General features: G+C 34.9%; 1 protein-coding gene across 2 annotated transcripts in view; it reads left to right on the top strand.

Annotated features, from left to right (window-relative positions):
- The window catches only part of MAP3K21 (mitogen-activated protein kinase kinase kinase 21), a 43,126-nt gene that overhangs the window by 19,346 nt on the left and 9,557 nt on the right, over positions 1–14,223 (top strand). For both annotated transcript variants that reach the window (XM_027454153.3, XM_072035773.1), the window contains exons 3-6: positions 4,228–4,376; positions 5,131–5,306; positions 10,324–10,564; positions 12,403–12,525. In XM_027454153.3, the coding sequence (XP_027309954.2) occupies positions 4,228–4,376; positions 5,131–5,306; positions 10,324–10,564; positions 12,403–12,525 (689 nt within the window). The remainder of the gene's footprint in view (positions 1–4,227; positions 4,377–5,130; positions 5,307–10,323; positions 10,565–12,402; positions 12,526–14,223) is intronic.

Below are 14,223 nucleotides of genomic sequence, written 5' to 3'. Positions count from 1 at the left end.
TGCTTAGTGTTGTATAGCTCTTAAATAGAGTCCTATTTTGTGTAGATGCCTGGTATTCTACAATATGAAGTAATGTTTCTGGCATTCTCAGGATTATTCTGTATCTGCACTACTGTTTTGTGACAACCATTTGTTTTGAACTGATTTTCAGCATGTTGTTTACATCAGTCTGAGTTGATGACCAGTTGAGAAACATCATTGGCTTCGTTCTTTTTTTTCCATTCTTTCTTCCTTTTTTCTCTCTTTTTTTTTTTTTTTTTCTTTTGTGGGGTGGAGGTTGGGTGTAGGCGTTTCCCTAATCAGCTGTATTCCATGCTTAATTACAGGTCCTGTCCAGTCTTGTTGCTGTGATTTTAGGTATCTGAGGGGGTATGCTTTGGTGCAATTATTTTATATTCTGCTGCAACATTAGTTTACATTTTTGGAACCTACAGTATTTCTCTTCTTCGCCTTCTCTCCTGCACGCCTCTCTTGTAAAAAATGTAAGTATTTAGTTCAATGATGGGCTTCTAACAGGAGAGGTTTTTAAGTATAAAGGCTCTATTGTACAGTATAGTTTAGTCCTCCTTGGCTTCTAAAGATTTTCTGCTTACTGCATCTTGATCTATTCTGTTGCTTACCTTTACTCTTTCTTCAAAAGAAAACCAAATAATGAATATTGTAAATCTTGTAATGCTCTGGTTATGGGAGTGTTTTTTATTTTAAAACACATTCAGATCATAAATTTAAGTCTGTGTCTTTCTACGGCAGTAACACAACATAATTTAGGAAAGTTCTAAAAAGTTGCAAATACTGAGTCTCCAGAAAATGTCTCTATGCCTCTTAAAAAAAAAAAAAAAAAAAAAAAAAGGCAGGGGAGAAGAATTCATGAGCATTTGAGACTGCTCACCATGATTGCACTTGCATGTGGGCTCTCAGAATTAGCCAATGATGGGAATTACTATGTCAGTGTTTTCATGCATAATCTTCCAAGCAGCATTTTCTCAGGGGTCATCCTAAGTAGCAGAATGGGTGCTTTCCGAGCCCTGCTTGTGTATCCTTTTGCTTCCCAAACCATAATTATAACTTTAAAAAAAAAAAAGATAATTTTATAATAATAATTTCTCAATTATTATTAAAATAATACATATCTTATATGTAAGTAATATGATACACTTACATGTAAATAAAACACTCAAAAATATAAATTTTTATTGTTTTTGGTGTATAGTTCCAAATTCCCAAAGAAGAATTCTACTCCTTCACTCCCACCTCTCCATCATTTATCATGCTTTTCAGACTTGGTATGTTGGTCTTGTTTTTGTGTATGTAGCCTGAAAGTGCAAAGGCATTCACAGATTTCCAAGTGATGATGGTGTTCTTCAGCAGTGATTTTCACAATAACTCATGCCTCCATTGTACAAGCTCTTGACAATGTGAGGAGCATTTGCTGAATAGCAGAACTAGTAGCTGCTTTTGCCTTGCGCATTCATATAATTTTCAAGGGATTTGTGTAGTAATGCTTAGGGACCTCTGCTTTAGAAGATGGGTTGTAGAGTAAAATAAACTTTGAGAACTTTACCTACGTTTTGATCAGCTTTTAAAATATGTCAAAACAGCAAGGTATTGCTGTAATGAGATATAGTAAGGCTTAAATTACATTTGACAGCAGGAGAATAAAGTTTAATAATGCAAATATTTAAAGGATATCTTATTGAAAGTGTATTAGGTTATGTGGTCTTACTGTATAATGCAAACATATCATGCCTGTTTTGTTGTTTGTTTTTTTTTTCCCCTGAAGGTGTAAAAGGAGATGTTTTTTGCTCTTAAAAAAAAATATATATATTTCTTAGAAGCTTTGACTGTATACATAGGATGACTATATGTGGGCAGGTGAAATTTAATACGTGAAGTAGCAACATCCGTAGTTGAAAGAGTTAATAAGCAGTTGTTGTCCTACATAATGATAGGATAGTACCTCCCAAAAACTCCACCACAGTAGGAATAGAACATCTGTAAGATTCCTCCCCACCCTATACTGGCTCTTGGTACTTGAGGTTAAGACTTTGCATTCATTAAAAGAGGTACTTTAGGCTGTTATGGTGTTGGTCTGCTAAAATTTTACAAGGTCTTCTTTGGCACTGTTGAAAGTTACCCAGCATTAAAGGCCAAAATTGTAAATATAACTGAAGGTAATGTTGCGACACAGGTTTTTATGAAATATTATTTCTTTTTAGTTAGTTTTATTATTGTTCTGCTTAACTTTATAATTCATGCTAAAATACATATAGAATAGTCTGAACAAGGGAACTCTTTGAATTAAGAACAGTCTGTGCTTGCTGGGAGAGGCATAAGATCATATTTAATGCTTTGTCTAAAAACACAGGTGAGATGTAGTTAAGTAGAATTCCTTCATCATATATAAAACTTGTATGTATTGCAGAAATTCAATATTGTCAAAAGTACCACTGTTTTAAAACAAAATAGGACTTTTTGGTTTTATCATCCTTTGAGCGTACAAGGAAGTGCAAAGATTAGACTGAAAAACATTTGGGTGAAGTAATTAAGAAGCCCAAGACTTTTCTATTTCTTTTCAATTTTTTAGGAATAGACCATATTCCTTAGCTTTTGATTAACTGTTACAAAATAATGAATGAATTCACAGTTACAAGATTTTATGATAGGCAAAACTTCTTAGATAAACAAAGCATTGGTACTTAATTCAAATGGCTTCCTATGTAATTACCATACGTGTAAAAAAATCATAAGTTCTGTTTGTGTTTGTATTTAGATTACTGTGCTTTTTTATTAATTCAAGTGATATAAGGTCTTACACAGTGCTAAATGGCTGTCTCATTAAGATGACAGTGAAAGAAAAAATTGGCTAGTGTGCATGCTTCTCCCTGTCACATCTACAACAGTTGGGGTTGTATTTCTAGTACTAAGGTTTACTTGGCTGCAAAGAAGGGGTGTGGGGTATTAAGGGGTGCATAACCCTTACCTCACCAGTGCTTTGTGCATTTCTCCTCCTGTAGGAGAGTTGGATCCAGTCCTGTAGAACTTACAGATGGTTTCTTCACACACCTGTAGAGAATATATATATTGCAAGAGCAATACTTTGTATTCTAATTTTTCCCTTTGCCTACTCACTTTGCTATTCAAAAGCAGTAATAGGTTGTCCTTTGTATCCTTGTTCTACAGATAGTGGTTCCCTGGCAGGAAAAGAAGGAAAAAAAAAATTGAGAAGTCTACTTTAGGCTTACATTATACAAGGAGTAATTCCTGCTTCCACAAAAATGACTGTAAAAGTCATCAGTTTCAGTGGTATTGGAATGGGAGCTCTAGGACAACATCAGCTAGTGTCCTGTCCCAGAGTTTTGTAGAGGGCTGGGTTGTTCAACAAGCATGGGGTATACAAACCCAAAGAAGGTAAAAGCAACACCCAGCCTTTCTTCTAGAGTAGAGAGCATAGCAGAAATTCTTACGGTTAATGTTGCTGCAATAGGAATTCCTATGATTCTTGATTTCCATACCTGATGCTAAGAAAAGATCTCTTTCCATCACCTTTCATTGCAGACAGTGGTATTTTTTTCTAGTATGAAGAAATTAGTTTATGTAGCCCTTTCTCAATTTTGTAGTATCTGTTGGAAAAGTTAAACAGGCCTTTATATATAATCCCTTGTCGATACATACGTATATGAATATATTAGAAGTGCAAACTTCTAAATAAAACTGTCTTCTCTTTCTTCTGTCTCTCTCTCTCTTTTTTTTTTTTTTTTTTTAATGTACATCTAGGTAAATTGTGAAAGGTTTGGAAAGTTGTATGGTCTGAATGCTCTGCCAAGGTTTTCTTTCTCATTCTGTTTGGTTTTGGCAGGGAGAGGGTTGCTTGTTTTCCTGTGGTTCAGACTTTCATCGTAGGTGAGATTTACATGACACAAGCATTAATATTAAAGTGACTTCAGGTTACATTTTTGAGTAGGAGTCTTTCATGTCAATATTTTTTTTTCAGCTATGAAATGACAATGAGTAGGATGTGAGCAAGTCTTAGTTGATCCAATTTGGCTAATCACTATTAGTGGAAAGGTGTGAGATGACTGAAATAGTCAACTCTTTAAGGCGTTTACTTTTGACACGGGAAATCCTCATAAATTTCAGTACGTGGTTGGACAGGTACTTGTTTGTTCTTAAGTAAATAATGTGTCAGTATTCTGAAAATAACTGTTTTTAAAAAATTACCTTTTGTAGTTACGGAGTGTTGCTGTGGGAACTGCTTACAGGAGAAGTTCCTTACCGTGGCATTGATGGCCTTGCTGTGGCTTATGGAGTTGCTGTCAATAAGCTCACTTTGCCCATTCCATCCACCTGTCCTGAACCGTTTGCAAAACTAATGAAAGGTATCTATGTTGTTTCTTCCTGTGTATTTAAATAATTTTGGTTTTTGGGTATGTATCCTTGCCTGTAATAATCATAGGAGTTAAAATAAACACCTTATTTGATAATGTACAGCATACCAAAGTATTTTGTTCTTTTCACAGCAGTCTGGTGTTACAGACAATTGAATGTGTTTCTGAGCAAGTCATAGAGTATTACGATATACCACTTAGCTTTTCAGTGGAGACAGAGTACGTTTTGTCTGCTTATGACTCTATTTTTACTGATTTCTTTTTACACTCAAATTGCATAAGTCTTCATAAAATACATTATATACTACATAAATAGATAAATATGAGAAAATCTCAATGGGAAGAACTGCAAATGGCATTTTTATCTTTTTTTTTTTTTTCTGAGCGTCGAAAATGTTTTTGAAATACTCAGGAGAGAAATAAATGTTGCTTGCTAATGGCTATTTCCTCATGTGTAATGAATTTCTTTACCTTTTGATAAGTATCACTTGTATGCAGTACTGCTAGTTTTGCTATTCAAGATCCTAAAGATAGAGATGAAAAACAATCTGGCTATAAACAAAAACAGTTCTCTGAATACAGGTATGTAGATATAGCTTATGAACATGAAAAGAGGAAAGCCTTGCAGATGATGGTAATGGATTATATAACTTGAAGTACAGTAACAAATACCTCGAAGTTTCATTTAGTTCTTTAGAAAGGCCTATGAGTCATTAAGTACTGATGAGATTCTAATAAATTCTAGAATGCTGGGAGCAGGACCCTCATATCCGACCATCGTTTGCCTTGATTCTTGAACAGCTTACTGCCATTGAGGGGGCAGTTATGACGGAAATGCCTCAAGAGTCTTTCCATTCTATGCAAGATGACTGGAAACTGGAAATCCAGCAGATATTCAATGAATTGAGGACCAAGGAAAAAGTAAGTTTATATTCCTGTTGCGTGGCAGTGACGGAAGGGTGTATGTTTATGATACAGCAGTTTTGAACTTTTGAGTTGTGGTTTATCAAAATAATACTAGAAACCTGATTTAGTTGCTGAGACACACTTGAGAGGATAAGCTACATGGAGGAGAGGATTTACTCTCATTAAAACAGGTTTTTAATTTTGTTTCCTATTTTTATTGGTGGATGTACTCTTCTTAAATGCCATTAATTTGTTTCTGAACAGTATTTTAAGATAGAACTTTAACTGTCTTGTAGCAAGCTTACTTAAGAAAAAAAGGTTTGATTACTGGTTTTCTCAAATTTCAGGCAAGGTTGCTTTTCTCCTTTCTTTTGTAATAAAAACAATACAGTCTTGAATGCTGAGGCTGTTGTTAGAAGTACTTAAGTTGAAGTGAAATGTTAAGTTTGACAGAAAGCATGATGTTATTATAATGTCATTCAGTTCAGTGATTGAAGAGGCAGCATATCCACATCTGCCTTCCCAAAGAAAACAGTTTGTAGATCTGTAAATGTAGCATGTAAGCTTTTTACCATGTTATTTTTTTCTGAATATTTGAGTGTATCACCTATCAAACAAACCAGAGTTTATTTACTCCTTACCTAATTTTTATAACCACTGCAAATTTTCATGGTTTTCTTTTTTTGTTCCGTAAATTTAATATGCTATAACTGTGGAGAGATTTTTTTTTTCCCATGAGGTCACTCTGGTAATAGTTCAATTTAATGTAATCTTTCTAGTTATGATTATACTTTTGAGCTATAGTAGGCAATCTGTTGGCCGGTCTGTTCTTTTTCCATTTTATTTAGAAACTAGGGCAATACCAAATACAAGAAATTACTTAGCCATGCAAAATAATTTTATTAACAAACATTGTCTTAATTAGCTAGACTTGTATCCTACTTAAAAAGAAAAAAAAAAAAGTTTTAGATCTTTTTAGATCTCGTTTTCTTATAGGAATGCTGACTGGCCTTAATTATATTGTTCTTTTATTTTCATTGTTAATGAAGCTATATATCAGCCAGTGCACTCTTTTATGTGAGATGTCAACCTGGCAGATGTATAGTTGCTTACCATCCTATTTACCTATTATCTATCCTCTTTTATTTTTCCCTCTCCTGAATCTTATTAGACATTAAGGTCACCGATCCAGAATCCTTTGGCTGTCTCTCTTCAAAAACTGTGGGGTGTAGCTTCTGAATCTGTTAGTCTTCATGTTTTGCTTTTAGCAGCTGCTAGTGAGCATTCTCTTCAGTTATTGGAATGAAAAGCTTTTCATCCTGTTACATGACTGTATCATGTGTCTTCCTTTCCAAAAAGGGAAAAGTACTTTTCTCTTCTTCTTCCTGAACAAACTTTAAATTATTGATCTTTCAGTATTGTAGTTCTTGAAATCTTCTTGCCAGATATAAGATTAGGTCTGTTTTATACTCATGAATCAGTGAATCAAGTTTCTCCTGTTTATTATCTAGATTCCTGTTACTGATCTTCTTTACATGTTTTCATATTATGGTATGTTCATGCTAAATGAGCCCTCACAATTAGTTCTGTTTGTCCTCTCCTTTAGTTACCTCAGCATGTTTCTTAATCACCATGAGGTTTATATTTTCCTTTAGACGTCTTGATAAAGATACCAGTTGGAATAGGCCAGTTGTCCTTTCCAGCCACTGTTAGAAACGCTTCTAGCAGAAAGGGGTCCTTTGTTTGCAGTGTTCTTGCAGTATAATTATAGTCTGGCATGTATCATTTGTCATGAAGTAGTAATAGGCGAGGAAGAAGAGAACTGAGATTCAGGGACTTGCAGAAGAATTTTTATGAAAGACTTAGTCACTTAAACTTTGATACAATCAAAACCAAAACTTGCATCTTGCAAGTCACTGTCAGCTGTCTGTTCCCTTGTGTCTTTTCACTAAACATTATAAATGGCTTTTGTGGGCTAGCACCTGATGGTAGGCCTGATCTTATGGATCCCTTACAGTAATATAAGTATGTGTGGTTATCAGAATATGTTGATCACCACTAAGTTCATAGTGTCCTCAACAATAATCTTCTTTCTTTCCGATCTGCATTTTCTTCTGCCCTCTGGTTTTCCCTCTTGCATTTCACTTCACAGACCTGGACATGTTTATCTGCGTGGTCCCCTCTGTCTGCAACAGGCATATGGATTGCTGCAGCTGGACTATGTGCCTCTCTAGCTGTCAGTTTTCTTCCTTTCCAGATGAGTTATAGTACCTCTACAGAGACTAAAGGTTCCTTCTTACTTGCTGAGGGGTCACCAGCCACTGCCAAAATCTGTTGTAGGGCCTAGCTCTTTTCTTCCCCTCCAGCAACTGCTTAAACAACCATGTTCTCCTTCTTTCTGTGGGAGTAATTGTTATAAGAACAGGCATTCCCATTGATGTTTTTGTTTGTTTGTTTATTTTCTGTAGGCATTAGTAGATTATGAGATTTTCTACTGAAGGAAACCTCACTGACCAAATTAAACTGAGGATTAGATAAGTTAGTGCAAAGCTTTCTGAGAAGAATCATATTTTTTGGTGTAAAAGTGAATTACATATAATTAGAGAGGGAAAAATATAAAATGAAATTTACTTCTCATCTGCCAAAGTAAATGCATCTCCAAAGGCATCTGCCCTAATTAGGTAAACTTGTTGAAGAATGAAAGCATGTAACTTTGACTGAGACAAGGCTTTCAAAAGTTTGTGTTTATTTAATTTGGCACATTATCAGTTTTACTGACAGGTACTAGGGAGAAACTCACGTCTCTGAAGTATTTATAATAATAAAAAGAAGAAACAAAACAACAACAACCCTGTGTGGAGTCTTATTCCCTGTGCAAGAGGAACTTCTGTAGCTGGAGGAATTTCCTCAAGGGCTTGCTCTAAATGAGTGATGGTGACACCCACTCCAGGAGAAGATCACAATCTTCTTTTGATGAGCATTCTTGAGCAACTTAAATATAGAACTCTTTCCTAGCTTCCTTATAATGGGTGTTTTAATTGTAGAGTGGTGTAGAAACATTGCATAACTAATTGCAGTAAGTCTATCTTTAATTAGTTTATTTGGAAAAGAGTAAATACTAAAACCCTCAATGAAGAAACACTTCAATTTTCCAGATTGTCTACCTTTTCAGTATCTTTTCCTTGTGATCTGGAGCTTTATGTAACCTGGCTTTGAAGACAAGATATGAATTATCAACAATATCTCCTAATGCTTCATAGCAATAAACATCTTTTCTATTTAAAATCTGAGGTACCTTTATTCTAAATTTGAGGTCCTGTGCCTTCTGCTTCCAACCCTTGTTTTAATTTGTCCAGTTTTGACTGGATGGGAGAAGGAGGAAAGTGAGAATTTGCAGTAATTTCTAAACGGTGATCAAATTCCTTTTTTTTTTAAAAAAAAAAAAAAAAAAAAAAAAAAAAAACTTGCTGGCATGAAGACAGGCTCCCTTGAATTCCCAAGATACATAATTACCTTTTGCCGAGTTGTGTATGTAAAGCAGATTGGATTTAAGAGGAGGAGAAAAAAGTATATAAAAAAAAATTCTGTTGAAACAAGCTCACTTAAAATTAGCAAGCTGTATGAAATGTGTCAATCATTTAAATTAAATTTGAAAACAGTGATAAGCAACGTGTATATATTAGTTGTAAAGGAAAAAAATGTATTTCAGAGGAACAGATACTTCTCGCTGAACCAGAGTTTGATTCGGTGCTAACCTCTTTTTGACATCTGTAGTCTTTTAGGCAAGAACAGAGTTTTGGTATGTTGTTTTTTTTTTCCCCTTGAAAGTACCAAAGTGATATTGTTCAGAAACTACCTTATTCAAAGCAAAGTGGGAGATGAAAGAGCAGAATATTTGTCTTATGCTTTCAGTATTTGACTAAAAGCTCGGCATGAGATAAGGGTCTCTGCTAGCATATGATGTTGGTAGATACTGATGACCAGAAGTAGGCAGTCTGCTCTTAAAATAGAAGACTGTGCAATGACAAATGAAGGAATTTTAAGTAGGAGGAAAAAGATTATTATAAATCTAGAACTTTTAGCATAATCTAATTTCTATTTTTTTTATTTTCAATTGAATTTTGATTTCAATCCAGGCAGAATTTACACAATCATACATTAAAATGAAAAAATATCTCTAGTGAGAAACATATGGTATCAAGCACATTGTAGCTTCTCCTTTAGTCATAGTCTCTTAAATTTCACATATAACAAATTTTGTTAGTTGAAAATTAAGGTAGCTGTAACCCTACCATCTTAAAGTTGTTTACCCTTGAGAATATATTTATACTAAAAATTAATAAGCTTCCTCACTCTTGGGGGAAGAGGGAGGGCAAAAGAACAACTATTTTATGGGTTTAATAGTTGGAGAGCCCATGTGGTGTAATTCAGTGGTTAGTCGTTTGATGTTATACAGATACCTGCTAGATTTTAATTAAGAAACAGCTGTCTTCTGTCTATGACTTGGTTTATCCTATTACACTAATTTTCATTCATTATAATACTGATTGCTTTTCCAGATAGAAAAGTTTTACCTAATACATGGCTGAAAAACAGGAAAGGTTAGGAAAATGAAGATAAATGCATTCACTTGTGTCTTTGTCAGGTCATTCTTTTTTGTTTAGTGTATAGAAGCAACCCACGTGCAATGAGAGAGTCTCTGACGTGATGCAGTTAGAGCACTCTTTCTGCTAGGCTGTAAGCTGATAATCCTTGGTTGGTTATGTTGTTCCCATTGCAAGTGCTTACCTAGCTTAAGTAAAGTGACTCAAGTTAAATACTTGAAAGGAAATCTGTATAATGCTTGTTTGTGTCCCGATGCAGAATCTTGGCTTATGCAGAATGGAGGACTGTCAGGTCATATGTGCATGTGAAATATATATAGTGCATCATGAAAACAAATAAGAAGGTACAACCTTCCTACACTTGACGTGTCATTTAATACAGCCTTCACGTTGTTACTTAGTTTCACTTGTGTAAATCTTATTTTCAGGAGCTTCGATCACGAGAAGAGGAGTTGACGAGAGCAGCTCTTCAGCAAAAATCTCAAGAAGAACTACTTAAGCGCCGTGAGCAACAGTTAGCAGAACGTGAGATTGATGTACTGGAGCGTGAATTGAATATCATGATATTCCAGTTAAATCAAGAGAAACCCAATGTAAAGAAGAGGAAGGGCAAATTCAAAAGAAGCCGGCTAAAACTTAAAGATGGGCACAGAATTAGTTTGCCTTCAGGTTTGCAGTGTTTTTTTTTCCTAGTTCAAAGTATATATTAAGTTAAATATGCAGGCTTCAATTCCATGGTTAAAATTTTCAGTATTGGAGGCTATTTTAATTAATATCTGTGCTCTTCTATCCTAGTAGTGCAAAGGATATGTAAGAATTTTTTTCTTAAAAATACCACTTTCACATGCTGTATTATGTGGAGTAGTCCTTATTTCAATTAGAAGTATCTTTCACCTGATTCAGCTAGAAATCCTTTGAATCCAGAGGGAAAGCAAATCAGGAGAGAAAGTCAAAAGATTTGAGGCTAATCTGATGTTCAGATTTTCCTGTCATTGTGCTGATAGCAAAATACCTTTTCATCACATCACAGAACTTTGTAAAATGATCACATATTACTGTTTGCCTTGAACTTGCAAATACCTAGTGGAAAAAGAGTAGTTCATTGAGACAAGAAGTGTAAGGAGGTCCAAATCTGTTGAAATACCACTTCTGCAAAGGTGGTAGAAGGTCAGACTGTTCTAGTGTCAGGGACTGTTCTTTTCACCTTACTAATGCTGCCACAGGATGGCAATAGAGAAACTCAAGCTTATGCCTGTGATTGGCAAGTCTTCACGAGTGGTATTAGTATCCTGGTGTCAGTGAACTGCGTTCCTTTCAGTCGTTTCTAGGTCTGTCAGTTTATTGCTAACAAAGTGAGTAACTAATTCCATGTTGTCACAGTAGGGGCCGAATCATACACCTGGAAGGTGAAGAGAGACGTGCATGAATATTTAGAGCAGTTTCAGCTCTAGTGAATATGCTTATTTTACCTATTTTAAAAATGGTAATAAAAACAATAACAAAAAAATCACACTACAGCCTCCTAGAAAAGCATGTCAGCTTCTTCAAAACTTGTTTAAGATGTTGCTTTAGGCTGGATCACAAGCTCAAACTAAATGTTTGCTCTTCCCCCTCCCCCCCTACCCCCCCGGCTTTGCTCATTATTTAATTTGAAAAAAGTGAGAATCTGAACAGTTTTTTCAGAACACCACTTAGGTCTTTGTTGTCAAGAATCATTCAGATGACCTTGTACTTAAGACAGGTCTGTTATAACAATAGCACACAATCTAATTGTATTGTTGATGGGAATTAGAGAAGAACATATGGTCAAACTTAATTTCATAATGTTTTTCCTGCTTTCCGATATTTATTTGGGTAGAAATATTTCAAATTCTGTATTTTGGTGTTTTGTTTGTCTGATGTGTTGTTGATGGATGTGACATCTTTGTTAATGCTACCTTTTTGTTGTAAATGAATTACATGTTAAAAAGAAAAAAAATGTTTCATTGCTGTGAAGAGTGCCCATCCTCTGTCTATATAATTCAAGCATATAGTGTATTTAACATCAGTATTAGCACAGTCAGTCATCTTTGCCTAATGATCATCTCGGAATTACCTGAATCTAAACTTTGAAATGTTCATTGAATATGTATTGATTTGAGATGAAATACTGAGGTATGTCTGTTTAGCTTTTCTTTCCCTCTGTGACAACCAAAAAGATTGAATGATGGCTTGTCATCTGGATATGTATCAGTTTGGGTCTAGTTAGATGTAGCTACTTTTTTTATTACTGCAAAGCTATCGCAGAGTCTGTGAAGGTGTGAAATCCTACCTGATTGACTTTGACTCAAGATCTAAATCGTTACATTAAGGGTCAGAGTTTGTCAGCATTTTTAGTGTGAACATCTCTTGTGCAGTCAAGTCTAATTCACTATATTCTTTAATTGGTTGAAGTAGTACAACGGTATAATCTCCTGAAGAGTCTTTACTTAGAACATTAACACTTTTTTTAAAATTCTCTCTAATAGATTTCCAGCACAAAATAACAGTGCAGGCATCCCCTAATCTGGATAAGAGGAGGAGTTTAAACAGTAACAGTTCCAGTCCATCAAGTAGCCCCACAATAATTCCTCGTCTTCGAGCTATACAATGTAAGTCTCCAATATTTCCGTTTGTTCACTCTGTCAATAAAGAATGTTTGTTTTATATACTCATTGAAACACTGGTGGTAAGATCAGATTTCAGACAGGTTTCTGATTTGCAGGTCACTTAACTTGTTCTAACTTTTGCAAGTTGTTGGTGAAAGGGATAATCTTGCTAAAATGCTTACTAACTTTCAATAATTCAAAATTATCATGACTACTTTGACTCATTATCTTAACTTCAGTAACTCATTTGTAAACTGATGTGAATAAAACAGTAAGGAATCAAAATTGGTAATAGCAAAAGGGAAAACATCATGTTCAGAACCCATGTAAGATAGAAAACAAATTTTTATTAGTTTTATTAGAGTTGCAAAGTTAAATCAGTTGTGGACTGTCAGAAAAAAGTTCAGAGAACGTGGCAGTTTTGTAAGGTAGAAAGGCCAAAGAATCAACCAGTAACTTACCTTGCTCAGGAGAAAAGAAGCAAGCTGTAAGCAAATACAAAACAAAATAAAATAAAGAAGGAATCTTACATTATTCCCTGTATACTGATGCCAGAAGGGAATCTGTTTAAGCTAATGTAGTGGAGTTATGAATTTGGAAGTAAACTTGCCATATTGTTATAGTAAAGCCAACACTTATATTTGGGAATGCCAAATTCACAAATAATTCTGGGAACATAGAGATGAGTTGCTTTTATACTTTTTAATCTGTTGTGTGAAGTAGATTGTTTGATTATCCATATTTGAAATGGAATGGAAGGAAAAACCTTCCAAGTTTCTCTGTAAAACCAGTGGAACACAATTCAGTTGATTGCTTATGGACAGTGGCTGTCTGGCATTGCCAGAGTAGTTTCCTCTGAAGGAAATTATTTGAGAATCTGGGCTGTAACAGAGACGATCAAGGAGGAGGAAAAATCAAAATTTCCTTTTTATTTGAAACCAACCTGAAACGTTGTTTAAAACTTGGGTAGAAACCACATCTGTCTTCTTGTTTGCAATATCTGTTTTATGCAGTCTTTCTCATTAATTATTGTCTAAAGGTAAAATAGTGTCTTTTTGGACAATAGTAACTCACTCCAGTATTTGTTGAGCTGTAACTCAGAGTTTTCTGGCCAAAGACTATTACTACCCATATATTGTGAGTAATAGAAAGGCGGACAAACCCCATCTTGCTTTTCTTAAAGAAAATTTGAGATCGAAGGAAAGTGAATTTTTTTTCTTCAAGAAGTTAGCTGACAAGTAACTGTGTTTATAATGGTTCCTCCCACCTCTTCAAAGTGTTATGGCTGTGGTGGTTTTCCGTGCTTTTTTGTGGGTTTTTGTTTTTGTTTTCTTATCTTTCTGAAGCAAGAAAAAAAGGTTTTCTGTTATGAAATATCATAATTATATATAAACAAGAATGTCTTGTTTCATCTTTGGTTCTCCTTGCTCTGTATGGAAGTTGGAAATGAAGCTAGTTTCAGGTATTGGCACAAAACTCAAGGGTTTCTTGTTTGTTTTTAGTTCATAGCCTGTGCATAGCAGTGCCAGTGTAAATCCTAACATGTGTGCTATGTGCCACTGAAGATCTTTTTCTTTGAGCAGGCATTGGTGTTTGTAGGTCTAAAACATATGGGACAACATAAAGGCTCTCCTTTAAAAGAAGCACTCTTCTACTTTTGAATGTGAATCCCTAGGCTTTACCTAAAAGCTTATCAGATCT

This window comes from Anas platyrhynchos, chromosome 3, assembly GCF_047663525.1.
Source record: "Anas platyrhynchos isolate ZD024472 breed Pekin duck chromosome 3, IASCAAS_PekinDuck_T2T, whole genome shotgun sequence".
Taxonomy (NCBI): domain Eukaryota; kingdom Metazoa; phylum Chordata; class Aves; order Anseriformes; family Anatidae; genus Anas; species Anas platyrhynchos.
The sequence above is the reverse complement of the archived record's forward strand: the minus strand, read 5'-3'. Positions and strand labels throughout refer to the sequence as shown.